Raw genomic sequence first — 27,523 nt, 5'->3', positions numbered from 1 at the left:
TTTTTCTCCAAAGGGGGGGGCCTGAGAGAAAAAGTTTGAGAACCACTGCACTAGGGGAACAAATTCTGTAGACCGATACACATCCATGGCCTGTCTTTACAATGACCTCTCATCTTTAACTCCTTCTTTCCCCAGGCCTTAGTGTTTGAGAAGCCCAACTTTGACGGAGAGTGCATAGAGGTTGAGGGTGATGTGTACAACTTGCAAGAAGAACTGGAAGAGGATAAAACGGGCAAACCAGGCGAGGAAAAGAAGACCCTGTCTGCAGTGGGTTCTATAAAGATACTTGGTGGTTTGTAAGTATCTGTCTGAGTTTATTAGGTTTGGACACACTTTCATTGATTCATGGCTAAATTGGCTCCAGAGCTACACGAATTTGGAACTGTTTGCACCCGTATGGAGCCGTTTCAAAATACTTGAACGCTGTTATGAAACATATTTTGCCAATTCTGTAATGGTTGACTTTAGCCTATTTATGTGCTAAGCCACACCCCTTTCAAGTTTGATATCTTCAAAGCACTAAAACATGTCAATAAGCTCATAATAGGATTCATGGTAAACGTTGATAGTAATCCGACCACTTGTCTAGGTAGATATTCTCAGTTTCTTATTTTAAAAAATGATTGCTGAAAGACATTGTGAACTTTTTGTGAATTATTTCCGTTCTGTCCTTGCAGCTGGGTGGGTTATCTAGAGGCGGACTTTGAGGGGCAGCAGTACATCCTGGAGGAGGGGGAGTATCCTCACTCCAGTGACTGGGGGGGGTCTGAGGATGGGCTCCTGTCACTTCGGCCTGTGTGCACAGTAAGTGTCACCTGTAATATAATACAAACATTAATCTGCAAGATCTTGTTTCCTTCTCATTGATGGGGTGGTTCTGCATTGATTCAGCTTTCACAGTGCACTGGTCATTTCATCAGTTCCCGCTCTGCCCCCTGTTGATTCTTAATGAACTGGAAACCTGAAAGACTTGAAATGAGAGAAGTAGAAAAATTTCCCTTTCTTATCATTTCCCTGTATTGTGTTCCCTAGGATTACCTCTCCCCTCACGTTAAACTGTTCATGGACCGGCACTTTGATGCACGAGGGCTCAATGTGGACTTGCTCGGACCTGTCCCAAACATGCAGGACGTCGCCCATGGTTGCAAAACACAGTCTGCCAACGTCATGGGTGGAGTGTAAGTAAAGAAGAAAAACTCCCATAGTACGAAGTCATAAAAAAAGGAGGGAAATAGTTAGACTCCGCGCCCTCACAGTGTTTGGGCGTGTTCCTCTTACCTTCAATACGTGACTCAGCACTCTGTCACTGTAGGCACAAACAAACACGCACTGGAGGATAGCATTAGGAATAATATTGTGTAACTGATCCATTTGAGTAATTGATAGGTTGTGGTTGACAAAGGATAGAAATCTCTCGGGGGCAAGGATTTACACTGATATGAATAAGTGCCTCTTTCGTTACAAAAATATATATAAATTACAAGCTTATTTTCTAAGTTTCAGCAAAGAGACTGGATTCAGGCACAATACATACTGCACAGTTTTTAAAATCAGTACCTAAACATTTCACAATGGGTTGTATACCATTTTTAAGTGAGTTATTTATATAAATAATATAATAATAATAATAATATTTTAAACCAATTTTTAGGGAGCAGATTTTTGTCACATTTGACCTGAGTGGATTTGTTTAGTCTTTATCAACATATTTTATAATGTTCTGCTGTTTGCTTTGCATCAGCTGGTTAGTTTTACAACCTCTTAGAAGAAAGGACTTTATGTTTTTATGACGGCAGCCTTCAGTCCAAGTCAGTGATTTATTCAGAGGGACAGGCAGATTACGAGGAGACAGTCTCACCTGTGTTTGTCTCCAATAAGATAAGATAGGAACAAGATTAATGATCCCTGGATTGGAAAGGTAGAGTGTTACAGCAGTCCAAATACACATCATTAAGTACCGTTAATATAGAAATAAAACAACAAAAATAAAGAAAATAAGATTTACATAAGAGTAATCAAAATAACTGAAGGAAGTTTGTTTTAATTTGGATGAATTTTGAGCACATTATTTGGTTTCCCTCTTATGTTGTTAGGCAACTTTGAAAACAATTCTCTTTATATGTCCAGATATTTTTTTATATTAATCAAACCAATAATCGATTATTGTTAGGAAAATATCACTCGACACCAGGTTGAGAATGAATAATCAGGTACTAATGTATTCTTGCAAGAAGGAGCATAGGAGTTAAATCACATACAAAGGATATGGGTTAGCTCACACACATGGGGTATGTTGCTCACCGGAGCAGCAAAAAACATCAGGCTTATATAGTCCAAAACACGGAGATAACAACAAAGTCGTAAATCGAGGTGGCGCTAATATCATCAGCAGTTGTCGGAAAGGTGTCGGGGTCATCTGCGATGTCTTCTGGAAAGAGTCACGTTCTTCCTTCATGCCTCAGAGAAATGAGATATTTAGGAGTACAAGTATGTGTCTTCTCATAAATATCAACAACCTGAAATGCCCTGCCTCCTCCTATCACAGCAAGAGGCAGCTGCAAGGTCATGCACAGTGCAGAGTCACACATAGTATCAGTGCATTAAAACAACACATAATTGTATTTTCTCCAACATATCCCTCCTGTTTATACTTCGTATAACATAGAATTTGGAAAATACAAATGATTATAAAGATTACAAATTCATATACAAAAGTACCCAAACGGCTGAGGTAGGTAGATTGTATAGGCACACGTTCTAATGTAATATGAATGGATGCCATGGCCTAATTATTTTTTCTTTGATACATCGTCAGTTTCTATCACAAAGAAAATAGTTCCAATTTCTTTGAAAGGATGACAACTAATCGATTCATTTGTGCACTTATGTAGAATAACTAGAATAGCACAGCAGTATAGGAGAGTATCACATGTTTTATATATATATTAAATGTAGCATAGTATATAATTGAATAAGTCCAACAGAGAGCTAATGAAGGCAGAGTTATTTGAGATGTTTGTGTCCCTGCAGGTGGGTGTGCTTTGAGCAGCCCGGCTTCAGTGGAGAGCTCTACGTCCTGGAGAGGGGCCTCTACGCAGGCCCTGAGGACTGGGGGGCCCAGAACCCCAAGATCTCCTCCGTCCAGCCAGTCTTCCATGTAAGGAATCATGTGCTGGATCAGTTAACGACAGGATGTGGCTAATTTCACATGGGGGTAGTGTTAGGTTCAGCTGTTTTAATAAGGACTGTGTGAGTGAACAGCTTGTTTTAATAACTCCTTCCTGTCGGTTTTACAGGACCCACTGATGGGAACGACTAAATTCAAGGTATCATCCCCTCATCGGAGACTTCATAATAACAGATTAGCTGATTTTTCTGTTCGGGCTAAGTTTCTAAATTGTGTTTCTTAATGTGTCACAGATGCAGCTGTTTTCTGAGGCAGACTTCCAGGGCAGGCTGGTGTCTCTGGAGGACAGCACAGCGGCTCTGGATGAGGACTTCACCCCCCGGTCCTGTAGGGTGCTGGCTGGCAGGTAGGCACCGCTGAACTGAATCAGACACCCCCCCCCCCCCCTCCAGAACTGTCAGGGACCCTCTGGGTGTAAGAGATTTGGACTTGGCTGAGGAAAACCCTTTTATTTATTTAGCGCCAAATAAAAAACGTTTCTTTTGCCAGGTAAAAACCTTTCGTTTAGTTTAAATTCCACATGAATCTCTCTGTAATTGGACAACTAACAAGCCCTTTCCAAACACAGTGAATAAAATTAGCAACATTTGAGGGACCCAAGTTTCATCGTTCGTCTCAACATGGTTATAAAATGGTTGGATATGAAAGAAACCGCGAATACACGTAAAAAAAAGAAAACTGAACAGGAAGTCCATTTATTCCTATAGGAACCTATATGATCTCATATGCAACACTTCTGCAGTTTATGTTAGGCAGATTGTGTGCACTTGATTCAATATAGTTTCTTGACTAGGTTGGGAGTCAAACTGTGTAATTGTATAGTTAAAAGAAACCACAAGCTGGTTTGTATGTCCTTTATCTGACTTGCTAATGCTACAGGCACATATCCCAGTACACAGCAAAAAACAGCTGTAAAGAAATGTGTTTCCTTACGACCAACACTGTTTGCAAACGAGGCTTTAGAATGTATAAATGTACAATGTTTTACAACAATTGATTTGAATGGTACAAAGTTATTGTCACAATTGAAGAAGAATAATAAGTGTGTACTTATACCATGACTTATACTCACTGTACTGTTTGTCTCTCTGTGTCAGCTGGGTGTTATATGAAGGGGCTCAGTTCACAGAGAACATGTATGTGTTGGAGGAGGGAGAATACCCCAACGCAGAGGCCATGGGCTTCCTGTCCTCAGACTGCACCGTCCGCTCCATACAGACCACGGGGCATGTGAGTATCTGCTTATATTCAAAACTATTTGTGATCAAATCATTGTGGACTAGACTAATAATACATGAAAATATCTTCTTCTCTTCCTTGCTTAGGAGTTTTCTCTGCCCTCCATCGTGCTGTTCAGTAAGGTGGGCTGCAGGGGTCGCAGGGTGGTCCTGAGTCATGAAGCTGTGAACCTGCAGCAGGCTGGCCTGGACACACGCACACGCTCCCTGGTGGTGGAGGGAGGAATGTATGTCAATGTTTAAAATGTCTTCTATTATCTTTTCTGTTTTTATAAAGAGACAGTTAGTAATCTAAATGGAAACAAATCAGTACCCGCATCCCAAGCAATCAAAGTCTGCTGTTATAAACTTGATTGACATGTCCTTAAATATCGCCCCATGCTCTATGGCAGAGGAGCACAAAAGGATTCAGTGGAAAAAACATTGAAATGTTCATTTCTCAGAAAGGTTTAACAAGCACTCATGAAATTCCCTTAAATGGTGTTAGCTTAGCTTTTAGAAGCACACGAGTTCTCATTAGGAGCAGTAAACATATCAAGGATGTGAGGAAGCCACAAGGTGTATGTCACAGCTGTAGACCAGGAAGCACAGGGGGAATTTAAAGACTGTTCATTTGTGATTTATTTGTAATACATTGTGCCATGCTTTCTCTGCACATGTGTGAGTCTGAACTAACACAGAGGGCTGTCCTCTCTCTAGGTGGGTGTTGTATGAAGGCAGTAACTTCCGGGGTCGACAGCTTCTTCTGCAGCCAAGTGAGGTGCTGGATTTATGGAAGTCCAGAGGCATGCAGCAAATAGGATCCCTGCGGCCATTAGTCCAGGTATGGAAGGAGGGATATGAGCCACGGTTATTACAGAAAACTTCAACTAAAAGGAAATAAGCTTTACAAAATATGTTAGTAGACTGCAACTAAATAAAAACAATATCCTTTATTCAAACCAAGACACATTCAAATAAAAACAAGGTGAATTGTTTTTCAGCTTTAGATTTTCTCTAGCTATAATATATTGAAAAAAGAGACGGCATGAATTTCCGTCAACTTTTCTTACCTGGAACAAAATAAATGACTTGACATTCTATTAGATTGTGCTGCAATTGCTCAACATATGACACATTACGAATTATGGACATTGCTGCACATTTGTCCAAATATGCATGTTTGTATTTATGTAGCTTCTACATGTAGCAAGCCCTTATAAAATCATTTGAGGCAAAATTAATCGAATGCACATACAAAACACACTGATAGTAAAATATAAATTAAAAATAACAATTGAACCTTTAAAACTCTAACCTTGATATAATTATATATCAAATCAAAAATAGTTGTTGTCCTTAGTCTTGTTAGATTCTGATGTATTGTATGGAACATAAAATACCAAATTGTCACATTAATCAAGTCAGATCAATAAAACACGTGTTGTTGGCATCTTACATAAACCAGATGTGACCCTGGGTTGTTGCATGTTCCCCCCCAACAGAAGCAGATGTACTTCCGTCTGAGGAACAGGGAGACAGGAAGTGTGCTGTCTCTGACGGGGACTCTGGACGACATCAAGCTGATGAGGGTTCAGGTTGTGGAGGAGACAGGGGGGCTGGAGCAGGTCTGGCTCTATCGGGGCGGGCAGATGAGTTGCAAGGTACATCAGACCCCCACCACACAATATAAAGCTGTAACACTGACCACGCCCCCTCTGGAAACTACCTATGGACTGATTATCTTCAGTATATGAGCTACTAATATATTGTTGGAAATACAAAGAGTTTTATGTAGTAACGGTTTTGTTACTTTAAAATATGGCTGTGTTGAATATTTGGTAGCCTTTTTCAAGGCGCCCATGTATGTACAGAAATGATAAAAACACTTACAATGCGTTTAATCTGCATATAGCATGTGTGTATTGCATTATAGAAAAAATATAACAAAAGTAACAATTCATGTTTTTTGGTTAAACGTTTCTGTTTTCAAACTTCCACAAAAAAAAAGAACAATCAAAGATTTTTAAATCATGAATAGTTACACAAACACTTAAAAGGTGAGGACTTCCTCTTCCTTCCGCCACAGTTTTGTTCATCTTACTGTGTTCCTGAAAACATGGGCGTGATCAGGACAATATGCAAAGCAGGCACACACATGTATTCCCACGAGACTTCATTCCATTGGTCTCCGCCAAAGACTTGTATTTCCGTTTTGTCTGGCAGTCAAGGATACCTCACACTTGGCAACAGGTTTGGATGCAGTTTGTTGGAAAGTTAACCAATGGGACGATGAGGAGTGTTTATAGTTTAGACCTCCAGGATTTCTTTACATTGCATGTTTTATTTGTTTTGCTTTTGCTACTGTTCTTACTTTAAACATGTATCCCAAAACATTATATGTCTATCATTGCTTATTCAAATAGAGATTTTAAATACTCTCTAAAAGCACATTTGCAAATAGGAGATTGTGTAGCAAAAGCAGAAGTGGATTGTAGCTTATTGTAGTTTTTTTTCGCATGTATACAAAATGAATGACTTGAAATGAAAGGTAAACGTTTTTTTGAATGATTCATGTGTATCCATCCTCACCTGCCTCTCTGTCTGCAGCTGGTGGAGGACTGTTTCCTGGAGACCTCAGGCAGTATTGTGATGGAGGGCAGCAGGCTGTGTGTCACCCCGGTGCGAGGCAACGGCAACAACCTGTGGAACATCAGCCCTGATGGTCTAGTGCACTGCGTCCTGAAACCTCAGCTGGTGTTGGAGGTCAAAGGTCAGGCAGCTTTGACTTAACCTCAAACATGTATTTGTTCAGGTACATTTTAGGAATGATTTAAAAAGGTTCCAGTAGTTGATTTTCAGTCAATTCAATGAGCCTAACCCTAATTCAACAGCTCCCTCTGCTGGTGTATTGAAGAAGTGCATTGATTGAACACAATATCAAAATATATGAAGCAGTTATGCGATCACATTTTTTTATGTCATGTTGATAAAAACCAAAGGAGGCTTAGTATAAGATGTCAAAACCTATGGTCAGTAAAAAAAGTCATAGTATTTCAAACTTTTCAGAAAAAAAAGAGTATAGTTACTATGCCTTTGTGTTTTCTATTTATTCGACATACTATACTATAGTATGTCAAAAATATCATAAAAAGTCATAAAATATTCATAGTATTTTGAAAGTATCATGAAAAAGTTACAAGTTAGTATATAAAAAATATAATGAGAATTCACCATAGTATGCCGAAATGTAACCTATAGACACCAGCCAGACCATGCAACCCGCTGTTGTTGGTGGACTTGGTGAACGTGTCTCTTCTTGTGTATGAAGAAATCTCCTAAATTCACCCAGTTATTTGCATATTTAAATACACTTTCAGAAAACAGGTGTAGTTTCACGGGGATAATGTTTATTCCCCTGTGCCTCCCCTTAATGATCCACTTACCAGTTTGTGTCAACAAAGATGTTTACAGTGCAAACACACTGACTTGTGTTTTATCGTCTTAGGTGGACATCAGTATGACAAGAACCTGGTGGTCCTGAACATATGTGAGGAAAGAGAACTGAACCAAAGGTGGACCTTGGACATCCTGTGATCTGATGAGCAGCTCCGTCGTGGGGCCCACTCCACAGAGAGGGAGCATCGGATCAATCGTTGCACCTTTGTGTGGAGTTCTGACTGTTGAGGGGAACCATTGACTGGATCAACAATATAACTATGTTCTTAGAGTAGATTGAATGATTGAGTTGTGTACAAATATTACATATTTCTTTGCCACTATAGACCAAAGACTCCATGCACAAATCTCTATGTTTTCACTGCTTATAGAGAGGACTCAGCCCTGGTTCAATGCTGCACACCTCTCTTTACTTTATGGTACAATTCTACTGGTTCCTTTGTCTTATTTCTGATCATAATGTCTGCATATGTGAATGTATAGTGTATATTGAGAGCTGCATTATGAAGTCTGACGTGCACACTACACTCCAAAGATGTATGGAGACTAAGATGTATTCTTTTTTTTATCAATTTAGATTAAAAAATAGCTATTGTAGAGTTTGGATATCTTGTTAGGACTTTTCACAAGCTGTAGCCTACTTCATAAAGTTGTACATAAGCATCAAGTGTATATATTTGAGATGAAATTTCATAGCAGAACTGCAACAACTATGCTGCCCACTGCTGTAAATATGTGAATGTATGAGAGAAAGCTGTCGCACAAAAAAATAAGAATGCCTTTGTCTTTCTTTTGTCTTTTTTTAGAAAATAAAAGATTTTAATAACTTGTTTCTGTGACACTCAGTTCGTTATATTAGCTATCTCATTTCAAAACAGTCATCCACACAAATGTAGAGCAGTACAGCAAAGCATTCCTCCAAGAGTCGGTGCTATGAGTAATCATCCTTATCGCTGATCAGGACCACAGTCTTCCCTCGAGCGTGGCCTTTCTCCATCTTCTCAAAGGCATGAGGAACCTGGGAAAAACTGAAAGTCTCCTCCACCACTGCCCGGATCTGAAGAGAGAGGAAGGGAGGGGTCATATATCCTGCTGCTGTGTGAATGCAGTGACTGTAACTGTGATGCTCTAGTTAAAAAGGAGTGAACTTTCCACATTTGTTTTTACATTTGATATATAATTATAAACACACGTGTCAGTTTGTTATCATCCCTGAAAGGTTATGAGAACAAAAGGTGGTAATGTACCTGTCCTGCATCCACCATTTCACTGATTTCATCCAGTGCGGGACCACTAGGGGCAAAGAATCCCCAGCGGTAGTGAACCCCTTTGACGAGGTGCTACAAGAAAACAGAAGGAGAGCAAAGGCATAGAGCATTGTTACATCCTGTTACACTGTGAGCCAAGCAGAAACATTACTGGTGATAATGACAGTGCACCAAAGTAAAGTCTGAACCTGAGATACTACTTGATTTACTGATTTCCTAATTCCCAGCATTCTAGCTGATCTCAGTGCTGCTAGGTCCTGTAATAAAGGACAAAGCATTAGCCCCTTGCAACTGGAATATCCAATTTGTCTTCATAAAGATAATTTACTTTAATTTACTTTTTTTAAACTAACTTGATCTGGTAAGACTGTTGGTATGATGGTAATGTTTGCATATTTTAGTTTTATTTATGTGTTCTTCTGGGAGTGACAGTAAAGCTTACTTGAGGCAAAGGGTTCACAAGTATAAGTGTTAGAATAAAATAGTGTACAGAAGTGAGACCTATCAATTGGGTGGGTAAGTCTTAAGAGCATTAAAACAATTAAATTATAAAAGTATGTGTGCACCAAGCCATGACATACATGTGTAATACTGAACATAGATGCTGTGTGTGTGTGTGTGTGTGTGTGTGTGTGTGTGTGTGTGTGTGTGTGTGTGTGTGTGTGTGTGTGTGTGTGTGTGCGTGTGCGTGTGCGTGTGCGTGTGTGTGTGTTTTCAGGAAGTTCAAGTAATGAAGTAGTAATTAACATGTTTACTTCAGGTTAATTTAAAACGTATGACGCTGAAAAAGAAGGGAGCTAATGAGAGACACTGGATGTGGGAGAGCACCTCTCACAGTCTTATATCACATTGTCTGAAGCACAAGGCAGTTCAAGATCCAGGGGCTAATGTGGGCGGTATGGCTGTTCCTTTTGTTCCTATTTCTACAGAAGTGGAGTGTTGATAGCATTTCTAAGGCGTCACACTACATGAGACACACACTGTAGAGTCAGGAAGGAAATAGTTCAGGATCTGAAAATAATGTGGCACTTTCTTATATGCTGAAAAGGAAGTGAAGAAATAGAACTACACAAATATGCAGTTGCTACTCAAGTTTCACTTCTACTTTTAAATAGTATTGTTTCACAAGCATCAAACAGCAACTCCCCATCCTAAGATGTACCAGTATAGACTGTTTCAAGTCATTCTGCACCTCTTCTGTTCCCTTCAGAAGGCTAACACACCCCCTTGGTTTAACATTCACTCTACTTTTGGCAGGAAAAGAGAAGGGCAAGTTTCTCTGGGGCTGTCCCCATCTCTAATAAAGCCCCTTCCACATCCCCCTTAAGTTTAAAGTTCATGTGACATTTTACTCAGGCAGCATAGTGTGATCTCTGTTCTGAAAATGAATCTGTAGGCGTTAGGACAAGATGGTATTAGAAGTGCCTAATATTATTAGAGTAGTATTCACACTTAAGGAAATTAACTGAAGGTGAAATTAAGTCTGGAGGAACGCAATGATGATGAACCAATATCATCTTCTGAGGATTAAGATTATTTTACTATTTTAAAATAACTTTATTTAAGATGTCTTCTTTTAACTCTCTCAAATCTGAATGTCTTGTTGAAGCAAAATGTTTCTGACCTAAGAAAAACAGACGGAGATATTTTTACAGTTTGTGGGATGGTAGGCCATTTAGAAACACAAATGTGAGTAAAGTGAGGTATCAATGGACATATCCCAGTGCCCGTTACTGTGAAAGGTTTGATCCACTTTTTCATATAAAATATGTATGAAAGCAGTTCTCCAAAATTATAAATGTTGGCTGTTGTCAATCATATATGGTGTTGATAATCCTGTTTCTCTTTCCCAGGTGCCAATATCTGCGTCACATTGATGATTTTTTGAAGAACTTTTTTAAATAGCTTGATATACTCAACATATTTCTTCCACCACACATCCTGTCTGTATGAGTCAAAGCACATTTCCTTGGTACTGAACGGAAAGGAAATTGCATCATGTTCACTTATTACAAATGTATTTAACTCCCAGACAGTAAATTCCATCTCCAGAACTTTTTCAGAACTTCTAGAAACAAAACCTCTATTTACTTATTCTCAACGCCATTCATGTAAAACATCATTCCAAACACCTCAACAGGATAATAAAGCAACACACATTTGGCTCTGGGGGCAATCAGACCTTGAACCAAGAAGGAAGTTAGTTAGTGGTTAGTGCTTCGAGTCAGAAGAGGTGGAGCCACAGCAGCACCAAGCCGTGTGCATGGTGCTCACCACAGCTCTCTGACAGGATGTTCTGATCTCCAGGGAGTGTGTGTGTGTGGGGGGGGGGGGGGGGGGGGGGATTAAGTTTATATTCTAAAGTTGTCCTGACAGTAAAAACACATGATAATGCAAATGTACAAATGATGATGTTATATTTCGGGGAAGATAGTATCAGATACGTTCAATAACCTGTAGCAATAGTAAATATATCACAAGAGATTTTACACCTGTATAAATAAAGGCTAAATAAAATATCACAAGTCTGCGTCATGGCCGATGAGAGCATCTTATTTGAGAGGAAGTCTTTCACAGTTTTACTCGATTTTGTGATTAGCTAATCACTACTGAGTACTCTGTTTTTGTCTAATTTCCTTTTAATCAACATATCTTGTCAGGTACAAAGCTACTCACAATAATCTACATGTTCATTGCATGAGTACTTTAAAGATAAATGTAATCTTTTGGGGCTGCTTCCTTTTACAAAGGAACACAAATATTACACCAAAGATATCAAACATAAATATGAGCTTGTCTTTCTCCTAAGCTTTGTTGCTTTTGTTGCTAAATTTACTTTAAGCAGTTAGTTACTTTAAGTCCTCCTGACTGTGCTGCCAGTGTAGTAGACCTGGTAGAGAAACAAATATAATTTGTTTCCTTCAACAATACAAATTTAAAATGTCCTCAAAAATATTGCATGTCAATGTGGAGCCACACGAGGACGATAACGCAAACGGACCGCAATCGTTATCAAAAAAGTCTTCCGTCCACACCACACGCAACAACAGGTAGGCCTACCAGAAACATGTCCGTTCACACGAGACCGCTCGAAAGCCCTGGAGACGCTGTAGTACGCTGTAGTCATGCCACAAAAGCAGCGAAGAAGACTTCCCGCGCAATGTTGCCTTTCTGTTTATTCTTCGCTGTGGACGCTCTGGCTCTTTTTCTCCCTCCCCAAAGGCAAGCGTGTGCTCCTGCTGTAATTTTCTCCTGTAGTCCACCAGCAGATTAAAAACACGCACATCTCCGCCTCTTCCAAGGGACGAGGGGACCGTGCAGCAGATTTTTAGTTTGATTTCTTTTCGCCGGTCAACATGTCCGTTAAAGTCCGGACAAAATTAGAAAAGGGCCAGTTTAAGGTCTTCTTTGTTATTTATTGGGGCATGGGCTATCTACTGCCATGATTTTGATATTTGAATACTTGTTTTTTTCAGTTTCAGATTTTACGTTTTCAGATTCAAAAAAAATATTTTTTCAGTTTCAAATCTTTTTTTAAGGTTTCAATCTTTTTTATCCTTCAGATCGTTTTTCACTTTCAGATCTTTTTTTTCGCTTTCAGATCTTTTTTTTTTCGCTTTCAGACTTTTGACCCTGATATTGCTTCGCGGGGCGGGGCTTACCAAAGAGTAGTTTGGCCCCCTGAGTGACAGCCCTCCCTCTGTCATGATGCCTTCATGGATGTTAGGTCGCGCAAGAAATACAACTACACACTTTCTATACACAATACTCCCGTTATTGGTGGTAAACAAAACTGATACCAGCATCAAAATTCCGTTAAGCGAGCTGTTGAGCATCGTAGTTGGCAACAATCAAGGTATAAGAGCAATAAACTGTGCTAGAATCTGAAATCATGTATCCGCAATCAAGCGTTTTCCTTCCCCACTTCCACGTAGCTCCATGAACGCAGCATAGTATTGACTTGGTTTTTGCGATCAGAATACCTTTATTAGTCCCACAAGGGGTACATTTACATTGTTACATCAGACAAGAGCCAAAGACAGCTTAATGTTACCTAAAGCATGCATACAAAAAGTATTAAAGATTGAAAAAAGAAATTATATATATTTTTAAAGTTACACATTTTACATAATACACACCCTGTGAAAGTTCTGCAGATTTAGCAGCCAGGTATATATTGCAGTTTTTAATGGCAAATATATATTGCACATAATGCAAATATTGCACATAGTTGGTATTTATCAACAAGAGGTGTTATAGTTGTCATAGTATTGTTAACTGACTACAAGGGGAGTTGTCATATACGTTACGGCATGTTTACGACAGTTACAGTAAGTGGGAGTGGCGCGAGAGGTAGTCTAGGTTGGGATTGATGAACCACCGGAGGAGGCAATAAAGCGTGTTGTTAAATAACCAACTGTTCCGTTGTCTGTTAATATCCAAGATATTACATGGTGTCAGAAGTGGTCGGGATGGCAAAGTTTCAACCACCAGAGAGTTTTTGTTTCGAGAAACCCGCCGAATGGTCAGACTGGAAGAAACGGTTTACACCAGGGGTGTCAAACTCAAGGCCCGGGGGCCAAATCCGGCCCGCGACTTCCTTTTATGTGGCCCGCAAGAGCTTGCAAAGAATATAATACGTTTATTATACGGTTACATGCTACTTTACAGTATTTCTATATATGTTCATTTTAATTAATTCATTCACGCGTTGCCGTCTACATGGACGACATCATCATCCATGGCAGCAACACCAGCGAACATGATGAGCGGCTGCAGAAGGTTCTGGATCGGCTGGAGTCTGCAGGCCTGAAGCTGAACAATGAGAAGTGTGTGCTGAGAAAGGAGGAGCTGCACTTCCTGGGTCAGGTGATCAACAAAGATGGTGTACGACCCGACCCAGCCAAAGTGTCTGCAGTCAGCAAACTTGAACCACCAGAAAACGTGCAGGAACTAAAGAGAGCACTCGGCATGATCAACTACCTGGGGAAATATATTCCAGACCTCGCCACAGTGGGCCAGCCACTATATGCACTGTTAAAAGCAGACTCAGTGTGGATGTGGGGTCCGGCGCAACAAGCAGCCTTCGAGCGAGTTAAAGAGCTCCTCACAACGTCACCTACCCTTGTTTACTATGATGTTAACAGGAGCACAGTGGTCTCAGCAGACGCAAGCAGTTATGGGATAGGCGGTGTCCTGCTGGCTCGTGTTGTGTTCAAGGACCCTGACCTTGGCCAGGAAAGACAGGCACTCCCTTGTTTAATTTTTTTGCGCTCTAGATTTCTTAAATGTTTCTTTTTTGCGTGTGTTTATAAATTACCTCAAGGGCCGTACCAAATGGTCTCGCGGACCGTATACGGCCCGGGGGCCGGAGGTTCCCCACCCCTGGTATAGAGGCTTACACACAGAGCCGTTTGCCCCCCCAGAGCATTCCGTTTGCAGATCTATCCACCTTGGGACCCGTTATCGTTTGCGGGGTCCGTTTCGATCGTTTTGTTACGGCCTCGTGTAAACGAAAGGGCTATATGCAAGAGAAACTATGTGGATACAACCCGTATCGTCCTCGTGTAAACGGGGTCTTAGTGCTGATAAAAAGATTTCTTATTGCAACAGCAAACAGGGACATAGGGTGCAACAATTCCCCCCTACACAAATAAAAATGATTTTGCAGCAGATTAAATGCCAATGGTTTTGAAAGGAGATGTTCAGCAAGCACATACGGATGTATTCTACGTGTCCACATACTTTGGTAAGATGAACACATACATTTGGCCATGTAGTGCACGTAAACACAGTCTAACTTAAAGGGGACCTACTGCAGGGACATTTTTAGACCAAGGAAGTTGATCGTAGTTTGCAAAATGTTCAACCGAAATCCTGATATCCTGACACGTTAAAATGGGAAGAAAAAGAGTACTGCAGTAATGATTCCTTAAACCTGGAAATGTTTCAGTATTTCGACACACTCGGTTCTAAATCAATGCGTTTCAAACTGGATTTTGGTTAGACGCTTTAAAAAAGGTCTGTGGTTAACATAAGCCTGAGAGATTTTAACACATAGTGGCTAAATGAGACAACAAAGCAATCCGGGCAAACATGAGGAAACTCATCGACTCAGGGTGTTAAAGTTGAATCATTGCGACCATGATGTAATTCATTTAGACACTACAATGATATTGTTCCTTTGAGTGATTACATTTATGCTTGAAAATCATTAAAGTAAAGTAGAGTTCATTTGTTAAGATTGCAGGGAAAAGGCTTCATTTTCATAAACTTTTGTCTGCCACAGAGTTTATTTTTCCTTCAGTAATCCAAAAGCCAATTGAAAAGGGGAAACCAGCCCAATGCTAACTTCCAGGTTGGCATACAAAAACATGTCATCCATGAAGCACTCCATAGGTAAAAATCCACAGTAAGATACCGTTTAGCAACATTCTGTCGCATGATATGCCAATGTGATTAACATTTTGAAATTGGATCAATTCCATTTAAGGGCACAACCAGTGCATTTCCAATAAATATATAACTTATCAAGCTGCATCTTTGTTATCTACCAGGATTACCTTGAGGGCCTTGGTGGCCACCGTGGCAGCAGTCTGCATCATGCCGTCAGCGATGCCCAGTAAGTCAGTGTTCTGGAGGAACGGCGTCACAAGGGTCACATACTTGGCGCCACTCCAAGGCTTAAGCAGGGTCAGCGCCCAACGCTCTGTTTCCCCCCCGACATTATCCAGGATGAGGTCGAATCTTGAGGTAAAAAACAAGAGAAAAGGGTAAAGATACATGCAGTTGTTGGGCATAAGAAATAAAAGGAGAGTTTGGAGGTGTGCAAGACAGACGACAAGCTCCCTCGCTGCTTTATATTTTGTTTACTGTAAATTGGTATTTCAACTTGTATATTTTAACTTTTTTAATGCCGTTTTATTTATATTTTGAGATCTTTACATTTTAGAATTGTTTATTTCTACCATTTACATTTCTACTTATGTGCAATGCCTTGTCTTTTATGCTGCTGCAACGCAAACATTTCCCAAATTGGGATCAATAATCTTATCTTATTAGTCAACTGTAGCTAGAGGGGCAGGGTTGTCTTGGTAACAAGGGGCAAGTCATGGATACATTCACGCACCAACTCCCACTCAAAACCGACAGATATCTGTAGTTGTTCGTTTGGGATTTTGTACTTCTCCAGTTCACTGAGTGGTTTCTCAACAGGTCCGGAGGTGTAGTCAACCACATGGTCCGCCCCCAGGTCCCTCACAAAACGCTCTGCATTCTGGGAGCAGGTCACAGTCACATGGGCGCCCCAAGCCTTCAGCATCTGGACACAAACGATAGGATCAGATTTAGTTTGTATCCTTTATCTAACATTAAAAACAAATACATGTTTAGGTTACTGTAGAGAGCAGAATGCTAGCCAGTGTTTGAGAGAGACTCACAATGTTTAATTAATGAGATCAACGTCTGTGTAATGTGAGATAGAGTATTCAGGTCACCAAGCAAGGTGTGGGGCACAGTCTGAAACCTGACAGGCCAGGCCGACTTTTAATTCCACCCCTGTTTATTTTATGACCTGTGTCTATTTTTACGCTATTGTCACAGAGAATGATTATATGGTTGTATTTAGTGCTGACTGTTTTGAGCTTGAGGCACTTAAAAAAATGCTACATAATGAATTATTTGTGTATGGTAAGATAAGACAGGACTTTATTTGATTACAAAGGAAAGAGATTGCTCAAGAAATACAACAATATAGGAATAAAAAAACACAATAGAGTAGTGTATGGTAAACAATATCAGCGCAAAAATAAAATAACAATAGGAGTAAGATAAATTAAGTTCACTTAAGATTAATATAATATTCATAAAAAAAAGAAGAAGAGTAAAAAAATAAAGTGTATAAAGAAGTCATATTAAAACCAGTGCCTAATAAAATGTCAAGTCAATAAAGTAAAAAAAATAATTTTGCATATGATTTTAAGTGTAATATCTCCCAGGATATGAGTCCACTTCACATCTCCGCTATCAGCCTCCTCCTCCTCCTCCTCCTCCTCCTCCTCCTCCTCCTCCTCCTCCTCCTCCTCACCTGTATAGCAAATGTTCCGACTCCCCCGGATCCTCCAAGGATCAATATCCTGCGGGGAAGAGGAAAAGCACACATTCAACAATGTTTACGCACTTTTGCTGCACAGTCTCCCTCATTAGGATTCATGTCAAACAGACTTCAGGGCTTCATCGTGTCAAGTTCGCAGCAGTGAGCCGCTGCCGGAGAACAATGGCTCTTCACCTGGAGGCTCGTTACGGAGCGAGGGAGCTTAGGAGGAGCGCTGAGAGGAATAATGATTCAGATCAAAGACAGAGAGCTTCTTTGGGGCGGACAGAGATTAACAGCGAGAGGACATTGTGAGTGTGTCTCCCTCACCGCTTCTTGGCACAGTTGTCCTTGCTGAGCCCCCCCGTGTTGACCAGTGCAGACCAGGACGTCGCTGCCACATAGGGAATGGCTGCTGCCTCTCTGTGGCTCAGTAACTTTGGTTTGCGGGATATCTGAACACAACACACAAGAGTTAGGGATTCACAAAATGTATCTGGCAGATAATGGGAAATCTATATTATCATGTATTATTCCGATAATTCAATTAAATATAGCCAGTAATATAAAGCCACAATGCTTTCATTGACGTGTGAAGAATCCCTAACAGTCCAATACTGTACGGGGGGGGGGGGTGTGCACCTTCAAAGATGGTTTGCATCACACAAATATACGCTACAGGTTCAGCATATTTACGAGCAAACAGTGTGGACTGTTTTACAGTTTCAGAGGCAGCATGAGTTTGGTACTTCCAATGAGAAGCAGCTAATTATCATTAATTGGTATCGGCTCAAAAAGAAAATTCATATTTTCCCTCTCTAAATAATAAAAGCAGTAATAAAGGGTATCACCTTTCAGCAGTACACGTGCTGAGTCATTATGAAATAGCATCTGAAAGCCATCACCAACGCACAGTATTTACCAGATCATCACATTTAAAAGGGGCCCTTTTATGCTTTCTTGAGTTTCCCCTTACTGTATTGTGTTAAAGGTTTTAGTGCATGTAATTACCTCAAATATGGGTTACTCAATTTAAAAGGAAAAATCAACACATTTTTCATATGAGGGTGTTGAAACTGTTGCTGGGCGACTGACACAAACCACAAAGAAAAGAGGAAACTCCTAACCCAGAACTGATACCCGAGGCATTGTGATCTCTCACCAAGATAGATTTGCACCAACAACATTGATGAAGTATACCTCGTTGGCACTCAGCACCACAAACTCAGCCAGGCTGCCCTGCTTCCATGGAGGGATGGCTGCCCACACCTGAAGGAGACACACAGCGACATGACACCCATTCAATTGACATTAACAAATGTGCGTCTGCATTTCTATAGTTAGTTCTTCTTTGGTAAGATAAGTATCAAATTAAAAGTAGCACATATCATATGTAGGTCACAGAAAGCAGAATATGACTTCAGGAAGTGCTCAAACTACTCATAACACAAACATCAAAAATAATTTCAAATAATGTACAATCTATATCATAAACACTAAATAAATACAAATAATTATACAAATAAGATGTTTGAACAAAAAAAACTGTTGAAAATATAAATAATTAACTAAAGTAAAAAAAAAAAATATGATGTGCAATTAATGTTTGGTTTAATTTTATACATTTTTTTTTTTGCCAATTTTTTCCTTTAACCATAGAGACATGGTAGAAAAGGTTGGGTATTTGATATACAAACGGTCATTTTTTATGTAAAGTATTCCTTTAAAATATTTTTGTTAAACAATGAATTAAGACATTTTAGTTTGATTCCAATTGATTTATCAAAAAATGATTTAGTTTTAACTCTACAATGCGTTGCTTCTTAAAGGGGCCCTATTCTGCTTTGTTTCCCTCTCCTGTAGTGTGCTATAGGTTTGTGTGCATGTAAATGGTCTGCAAAGGCTAAAATCCCAAAGTTCCCTCCAGAGGGAGTGTCTCTCCCACACCCCCCGGGACTGAAACGTCTTTGTTTACATCTGTAAATTAATAACATCACTAGCTAACACCTGTGCTTCTATTGGCTAGCGTCCTCCAACACATTCTACGTGATAGTGATGCCCGGGCCTTAGCCTAAGTGGTTGACCAATCACAACAGAGCCGGCCAGCTAACCAATCAGAGCAGACTGGGATCTGGTTTCAGACAGAGGGTGAAAAGAGGTGCTGCAGCACAGACAGTATGAGAAAAATAAAAGGACTGAAAGTAAGCATATCTTCCTTAATAATATCATCAGTGTTATCCATCAGTTAGCAACTCTGGTTAAATAAGACAAATAGTATCTGATCTTCCTGCACAACCCTCTTGTACTGCAAAGGGCTGAGATGCGAGTCATGTCATGACGGTGCATAATGTGGGTAGAAGGATCGTTGCGACAGAGTTCACTGCGGCCAGGAGAGCATGAAGTAAGTTATTCCAATGTGATGATGATGATGCTCTGCTTGAAAACAGCCTCACACTATCACACCACCAGCTGCTGGCCCCATTTTGTAACTTCCTCCGATTTCAGGATTCATCATCTGTGTTTAAGCAAGGTGTTTTTGTGCACTATTAAGGCAGCTACATGTTTTTGTTTACAGCATCATGACTACAACCCTACCTCATACTTTATTCATACATGACTCACTGTGTGCCTGTGTATCAGGTGGTCACATCTCCCTCATTTACCTCGTCCCTTTCTGTGAAGTACTTCACATCCAGGCCGCACTCCATGATGACCCCAGACATGTCTCTTCCCAGGATGAGAGGGAACTCCATACCATTCTGATTCAAATTCAGAGGGTCTCTCTTCATGGACAGGCTTGAAGCACCATAACCACCTGCCAGGGAGAGTTTCTGATTAGAGACCATTTTGAGAACATTCACTGGAACAACAACACAAAGTTTGAAAGAAAACTTGATGTTGAAATGTTGACCTTTTGGTTGCTTAATGTAACTAACAAGGAAACTAAAAGAAGGTGATTATTCAGTTTGAGCAGCTGCTAACAAATATGTTAAACTGATTATTTTATCAAATTAATTTCAACTAAGAATTATTTTCAATATAAACCTGCCGATTATATACATATCATTGGCCATAGGATAATTACGGAAGAGGTTAAGGGCTACAAGTGAAAAACATTTTTGAGATCTGACCAAAGTTAATTTAGTTTTAAAGGATTCCAAAAGTTTCTGAGAGATCTCAAATTAATTTTCACTTGTGGCCATAAACCTCTTAGATAATAACAAGTGGAGGTTTGTTTTTGAGTTCGGCTACAGTATCAAAAAAGTCTAGGATTTAGTTTTTTGTTACTGAATATGCAAATTTAAAAAAAGTGCTTTGGCAGCTAAGACAGATATCAGGAAAGAAAAGCGTCATACCTATACTGAACACATGCAAATTAGACAACAAACAATTAACACCTTCCAATATGCATTGAAGCTGCTCAAACTTTAATTTGTACAGAGCGCCCACAAAAAAATGCTATTGCATTGCCCCTCTCTTTGCAGCCCTGCACCAAACCACCACCTCCTTACTGCCGACACTAGCTTTGTGGCAGAAGAATGACGGGATGCATGATGCATTTTATCATCATAACCACAGGAAACATCAACCTCACACTCTGTATCCTCACTTTTAAGTATTACTTCCAAAAAACGTTACAAAAATCATTGTGATTATCCTAACACTTAAAATCTGTTCCCATTGTGCTGTCACTCACCTCTCATGCCGACATCAATAGGGTTCAGTCCTGCTGCATGCACTTTGATAATAACCTCATTGGGGTATGTGATGACGGGGAAACTGGCATTTTTAGTGAACCGCAACACATCATTGCCTCCATATTTATCAATAACCCAGGCAGGCATAATAGTCATCCTTCTTTTGGTAGTACTAAACAGTCTTTTCTGCCTGCCATGCCAGCAAACTGATGTGTTCACACTCGGTGATGAACTGCAGTGAAACAACCACCTACTGTACATTAAGTGTCTCACATAACTCATTTTAAACTCTTAAATATTAAATAAAATAGTGCAGCTATAATTACCTCCCTGTTACATACAGGATCCACTCTAGCTGTAGCTTTAGCGGTACTATGCTAAATTTCAGTAACCCACGTAACGTTATTTAAGTCCTTTACAAGCCAACTAAATATGAACATTTCCTTCTTTAATAAACATGTCAATCCATTTCCATATAAGCAATATTTACAACGTTTGTGTTTCATTCAAACCAACGTCCTCTTCTTTCCTTAACATGCCACTTCTACTACCGGTGTCTTACAAAGCCTCTCCACCAATCAGAGAGCGCCTTCCTCAACAGCTGTCCAATCACAGAAAGCGTTGTTAGAGGTTTATTGGTCAAACAAACATGGCAGCCTGCATGGGCTCCACACTGTACGAAGGTTGTTAATTATTTTTGAAAGGTTGCCATACAAATACTATAAAAATGCTCAGCCTGACAATAAGGGAGGTTAGTACGACTATTCACTGTTCTCCATGTCTGTTTAGAGCATTTAACAGTTAATTACATATTGGTCGTTGTGTACTGTCAAATCAAACCAGCTTGAAGTGAAACAATGTACAATGTGTGAAAATGTGCTTTCTAAACATATTGTTGGTCCTTACAACATTGTATGAATGTATTAACTTAAGAATGTATAAACACCTGTCTTGATTTTATACAGTTTGTGAAGAAATATCTTTATCTGCAGCCCTGAACTGAAAAGTGTCGGTTTCAGATTGTTATTTATTATTAATATATGATTGGGTTATAACTAATATATAAACCTTAACATTCAACGTTTCAAGGTGAGGCTTTTCAAATAAATATTGGGTAACATCATAATTATGTTCCTTTGTTTTGTAATTTTGGACACCTGAATAGAATGGAGCTATAATGTGCTATTCCTAAGCTGACAACCCAAAGTGTTTATTCTCAAAATGGTAAATTAAGTAAAATTAGTCACATTCCATAACTTGTTCTTCATCATTGTTCTCCAGGTGTCTTTGGCGCTCAGGGAGGGAAGAATCTCCCCAACAGAGCTTTGTAGGAAGTGTCTGAACCGCATTAAGAAAACACAACATCTTAATGCCTACATCACTGTGACGGAGGAGCTGGCGCTGAAGCAGGCTCAAGAAGCAGAAACTAGACTGCTGCAAGGTGTGGAAACACGAGCGTGCATTTCTATACATTCTTAGTGAAGGCATTGGGGTCACAGATCTTGTTTTTCTTCAGGTACCCCCAGAGGTCCTCTGGATGGAATCCCTTTTGCAGTCAAGGATAACTTCTGCACAGAAAATATCAAGACTACATGTGCATCCAGGATGCTTAAAGGTCTGTGCATCCTAAACCTTCTGCATACTGCACACTAGTATGCGGAAGGTTTTCAAAGTATTCAAATGCACTGAATACTAAATACTAAATTAACAACTATTGGTATTATTTAACCAGCAGACTATTCAGACTGTAGTATACTCAAGTGGATCTGTCACATCTCCAATAATAGTGCACCAAACTTCAGGTATCTAAATAACAGGTGTTATTTAGATTTTAAAAAAGGCAACATTCTGGGAATATACATTTTTACTTTATTGCCTGAACATATCAAAATGTAATAAAGTGAAAGCTATTAGCCTTGCTCAAAATATCACGTGACTGATGGCCAAGACGCAATACATTGTGGGGCTATTGAGTATGTGCAGCAGGCTAAGGTCTCATACCCATACATTCTTGCTTATGTAGTAAGAAACACACTAGACTTAATTGACTTATTCCAAGTTTGGATAGTATAATAGTATGATTTAATACACGCCTATGCCTCATTTTTCCCGAAAAATAACATTATGTTACCTGTGCTTCAGACTACACTCCACCCTTCAATGCTACAGTGGTCCAGAAACTTTTTGACCAAGGGGCTGTTCTCATGGGGAAAGTCAACATGGATGAGTTTGCTATGGGGTAAGGGCATTGTTATCAATGTCTCAGTACTCACTGTCAGTAATGGATATTTCCAAACACCATATTATTTTATAAATAGCTTGATTAAGCTGTTTTACGGATTTTTACACATACAGAAAAATACATTTTGATAACTGGTTGGCAGTTTTCCTATTTATTTATCGATTGGTTTCTTTGTCTTACAGTGCGGGAAGTACTGACGGGGCTTTCGGTCCGGTGAGGAACCCCTGGAGCTATTCTGCGTCCTACAGAGAGCAGACAGAGGCAACACCAGACTCTGACTGGGTCATCACAGGAGGAAGTTCAGGAGGAAGTGCTGCAGCTGTGGCCTCACACACCAGCTACCTGTGAGGGAACATATTTACGAGTTGCATAACTGTTACAAAGAAAACAAGTTCAACATCTGAATACAATGAACTTTTACTGCACAGGGCATTGGGTTCAGACACAGGTGGTTCTACTCGTAACCCTGGGGCACTGTGTGGTGTTGTAGCCCTGAAGCCCACCTATGGTCTGCTGTCCAGACACGGTCTCATCCCCCTGGTCAACTCCATGGACGTCCCCGGTATCATCACCCGCAGTGTGAGCGACGCAGCCATCGTCTTAGGTAGGAACCTTTTGATGAACCTCATCCAGGCCTACTTTACATAAAAGATGTCTTGCTCTTAAAGATGGTGATTCCACATTTCTAGTTCTTCTAACCATGTAATATAAATAATATTTGACATTGCAACTAAACCAATATAGCACCTCAGCATTGTTGTTCTTTTTCATACTGCGATCTAATGATTAACCTAACCTTGGTTTTACTTTGTCACACAGGAATCCTCCAAGGCCTTGATATTAAAGACTCAACAACAATTCCTGCCCCCTCGTCACTGACAGAGCTACCAGAACAATTTGATGTCAAGAACCTCTGTGTCGGCATTCCTAAGGTGAGTTTAGTTCCGTATTAAAATCATCTTCTCCTTAGAATGAACAAAGACCTAGACCTAGAGGTAAGCCATGATCTGTACTTGAACTGTATGTGTCTTAGCAGCATTATCATCAAGACAGATTCTTTGAACTGTATGTGTGGCTTAAGATATTTGTAAGTGGTTAAAACATATCGGTGAACACAAATGCATGGATTTTCTGAAGCTGCTTTTCTCTCCTGTCTCCTCACGTATGTCAGGAGTACCACGCCCCCGGGCTGTCTGAGGAGACTGTAGCACAGTGGAGTCGTGTTGCTGACATGTTTGAGAGGGCGGGGGCGCGGGTGAAGCAAGTATCTCTCCCCCACACCCAGTACTCCATCGTGTGCTACCACGTCCTGTGTACCACTGAGGTGGCGTCTAACATGGCCCGCTTCGACGGCCTAGAATACGGTATGAACCCGAGTACAATATATAAACTGTGCTTTGTGCACCGGTGCTTGGGGAAATGGCATATAGATCATATCTCAACTTTTTTAGGTATTGCTGCAATATCTTCTTACTTCCAACTGTTTATACTGTGCTACCCTTCAATGCTTTTGATCATTACAAGTGTGATAGTAAATGAATCTAAACAGTCCTTATGGTGGTATCTGTTATTAAGTTAGACAAATTATTAAAGACAATTCAATTGTTTCTCTCTGAAGTATAGTTTGCAGAGCAAGGTTTTAAAATTTGTATTCATTTATATACATTCATTTATTATTTCATTTCTATTCCTTGTGGTTTTTTATTTATTTTATTAATTATATAAAATACACTGACTGACTTTTATAATGAATGTAAAATATCCGATTAAGTTTATTGAAAGGTTGCTTTTATTTTGAAAAACCAAAGCAAATCTCATGCCAGTATCTTCAAAACAAAGTGACAATTAAAGAATTGTCTGAATGTAATAGTAATTTACTACATCCCACTTAGAACAAGATACATCTACTATAGTTGCCACCTAACTTTCAGATTACACAGGGAATCTCTTTGACTATCTAACATTATGAAATGGCTCTCCTTTCAGGCCATCGCAGCGAGATGGATAGCTCGACGGAGGCCATGTACGCCTCGAGCCGACATGAGGGCTTCAACGACGTAGTGAGAGGAAGGATACTGTCTGGGAACTACTTCCTGCTCAAACAGTAAGGCAGTGTACAAAAGTTGCAACTTTATTGAACCTTTTTCTCTTTGGCCTCTTTTTCATATTGTATGCTGGAGCTGTAATGTTTCTGAAACATCAAGAACTAACTGTCTCCCTCCTCATCACTCTCATTTTGCCAGGAACTACGAGCACTACTTTGTGAAGGCTCAGCAAGTGCGGCGGCTGATCGCAGAAGACTTTAAGCATGTCTTCAGCTCTGGTGTCGACGTGCTGCTTACGCCCACCACTCTGACTGATGCGGCCCGCTACTCCGACTTCACACAGGAAGACAACCGCACACGCAGCACGCAGGAAGACGTCTTTACCCAGCCTGTCAACATGGCAGGTAGGCAGCAAGGCCTTCAGGAAGAACTGTTCAAGCACGCATAGGAAGTGTGGGAGGATGCATTCATGGATACTCCCACACACCGAAAAACTTTCTTTCTCTATAAAACCCACTTCAGTTTAGTTAATCTCATAAATTATAACCACATCATTTATAGGGAAGTTCAAATTGGCCCTATTGTGCTTTTTGGGGTTTCCCCTTTCCTGTAGTGTTATATAGGTTTTTGGGCCTGAAACACCATCACTATGTAACTAGGTACCTCCAACACAATGTACATGATAACGGTAGGCTGAACAATCAGAGCAGACTGGGTTCTGATTTCAGGCAGAGGGAGAAAAGAGAAAACAGGCAGTATGACAAAACAAAAGCTTCTTGAACATTAAAGGAAGTAAACATGTCACAGTAGAGGTGCAAAAGGAAAAAATTAACCTGTAAATTAGTATAATAGGCCCCCTTTAAAAGGGCAAAGGAGTATTTCACTTCTCTCTTTTCTTTGTTATTATCTGAAACCATAGGTAAACACACATTAAGTGTACCTTTGAGTGAGTTTAAATTATGTTCCGCCTTTTATCACGCTACAAACTAACCTCTTTCTTCACCCCAGGTCTCCCTGCTGTTTCTGTGCCAACTGCTTTATCAAGACGGGGCCTTCCCATTGGTTTACAGCTCATAGGCCCCGCCCTCCAAGACTGGAAGCTGCTCAGTGTGGCCCAATGGATGGAGCAGAGGGTTGGGTTCCCCTCCATCAGTGACTATGGAGACTCCAGCAGGAATGATACTGGGAGGTCCAAACGAGAGCGGACTTCAGCTGTATGAAGAGAACTGTGGACTAAAAGTGTAACTTTAGTGAACCTTCTCCACGTGGAAGATGCCTTTTTGGGACATTTCCGATGGAGTTTCAGCAACCATCTAAATAATTACAACAAAGCTCACTATCACTGTTTTACATCATGCATCATATTTTAAGTGCAGGGACATTGTGTTCAATCTGTGAGATGCTGCTGTGTTTGTTTATCTAAAGGTGGCTATTAAAGATATGCAAGAAGGGATACTTATTAACTTTTCACTTTGTTTTATAACCAAATACCTTCTCAACTACTTACGCTCCCATTCGTCTAAGCTTTTCTCTGTGTTAAGAGCAGATAAGCAAATTGTTAACATGGTAAACATTACACCTCCCATATCACCATGTTCTCAGACTATTAAATTATTGATTGAACAATAATAAATCAAAAACCTTGTGTTCATTTTGTTAAGGTCAATTTCTTAGCAAATGAAGAAATTGATGTATTTAAATTGGTTTTGTTCTACTACTGTCACATAAACATTACAAGACATCACATGCTCCGACTGTTCGGCAAAATATGTTTCACCATTAAAGGCCACGTCTCAAAGTTCCCTCCCGTCACGGAAGGGTCAAAATAAAGTCAAAAAGAAATTGGAAACAAAAGTATCATAGAATTATGAACATTTAGAGTTGCAAATAAAATGACATAATGGGGAGCTGAATTTAAGGAATGTATTTTTCATCATTTTAACTTTACTCTCAAAAAGCAAATGCCTGGGACTAATATTCTTCCGTACTTGTCATATTTTCATATTAAATCTCAAAACTAAATTCTATAAACCTCATCTGCAGTCCCCATGGCATTTGAAAAAAAAATGCAATGCGGCCAATAATACAGGTGTGTTGGGAACAATCACATCAACGGAGTGCACACACATTTCTTACATTTGTGATCATTTTAGATGATCCGCTATCCCTTAGTCTTGATATAGTGCCCAGTCACACAGTGGATCTAACCTTGTTGTTTTCAATAATCCACACAGAGGAACACAGAGTCCCATGCATGACTCTTGTTTCCTTTGACATATTACTCTCCGGATGTGCAGATTTGCCGGCTATCCCCT

The 27,523-nt window shown here is 40.0% G+C and overlaps 3 protein-coding genes across 5 annotated transcripts in view; 2 read left to right on the top strand and 1 right to left on the bottom strand.

Moving 5' to 3' along the window:
* Positions 1-8,693, top strand: part of crybg1a (crystallin beta-gamma domain containing 1a) — a 52,068-nt gene extending 43,375 nt beyond the window's left edge. For all 3 annotated transcript variants that reach the window (XM_079691768.1, XM_079691769.1, XM_079691770.1), the window contains 12 exons: positions 136-296; positions 678-804; positions 1,033-1,178; positions 3,031-3,157; positions 3,297-3,326; positions 3,421-3,533; positions 4,285-4,417; positions 4,513-4,652; positions 5,125-5,248; positions 5,910-6,068; positions 7,015-7,177; positions 7,913-8,693. In XM_079691768.1, the coding sequence (XP_079547894.1) occupies positions 136-296; positions 678-804; positions 1,033-1,178; positions 3,031-3,157; positions 3,297-3,326; positions 3,421-3,533; positions 4,285-4,417; positions 4,513-4,652; positions 5,125-5,248; positions 5,910-6,068; positions 7,015-7,177; positions 7,913-8,001 (1,512 nt within the window). In that variant the 3' untranslated portion in view covers positions 8,002-8,693. The remainder of the gene's footprint in view (positions 1-135; positions 297-677; positions 805-1,032; positions 1,179-3,030; positions 3,158-3,296; positions 3,327-3,420; positions 3,534-4,284; positions 4,418-4,512; positions 4,653-5,124; positions 5,249-5,909; positions 6,069-7,014; positions 7,178-7,912) is intronic.
* Positions 8,008-21,451, bottom strand: rtn4ip1 (reticulon 4 interacting protein 1). Its single transcript, XM_079691773.1, has 9 exons — positions 20,921-21,451; positions 19,887-20,038; positions 18,424-18,492; positions 17,554-17,678; positions 17,218-17,266; positions 16,316-16,452; positions 15,695-15,878; positions 9,111-9,203; positions 8,008-8,920 (listed from the first exon to the last, which is right to left on the bottom strand). The coding sequence occupies exons 1-9, from the start codon at positions 21,201-21,203 to the stop codon at positions 8,795-8,797; spliced, it is 1,218 nt and encodes a 405-aa protein (XP_079547899.1). The 5' UTR covers positions 21,204-21,451; the 3' UTR covers positions 8,008-8,794.
* A 74-nt stretch (positions 21,452-21,525) lies between these two features.
* Positions 21,526-26,661, top strand: qrsl1 (glutaminyl-tRNA amidotransferase subunit QRSL1). Its single transcript, XM_079691772.1, has 11 exons — positions 21,526-21,672; positions 22,203-22,362; positions 22,438-22,536; positions 23,064-23,160; positions 23,346-23,507; positions 23,592-23,767; positions 23,983-24,095; positions 24,335-24,527; positions 25,150-25,267; positions 25,407-25,612; positions 26,217-26,661. Exons 1-11 carry the CDS (start codon positions 21,649-21,651, stop codon positions 26,426-26,428), a joined length of 1,560 nt encoding a protein of 519 aa, XP_079547898.1. The 5' UTR covers positions 21,526-21,648; the 3' UTR covers positions 26,429-26,661.
* The last annotated feature ends 862 nt before the right edge of the window (positions 26,662-27,523 follow it).

This window comes from Notothenia rossii (assembly GCF_949606895.1).
Source record: "Notothenia rossii genome assembly, chromosome: 7".
Taxonomy (NCBI): domain Eukaryota; kingdom Metazoa; phylum Chordata; class Actinopteri; order Perciformes; family Nototheniidae; genus Notothenia; species Notothenia rossii.
This window is presented reverse-complemented; position numbering and strand designations above follow the sequence as displayed.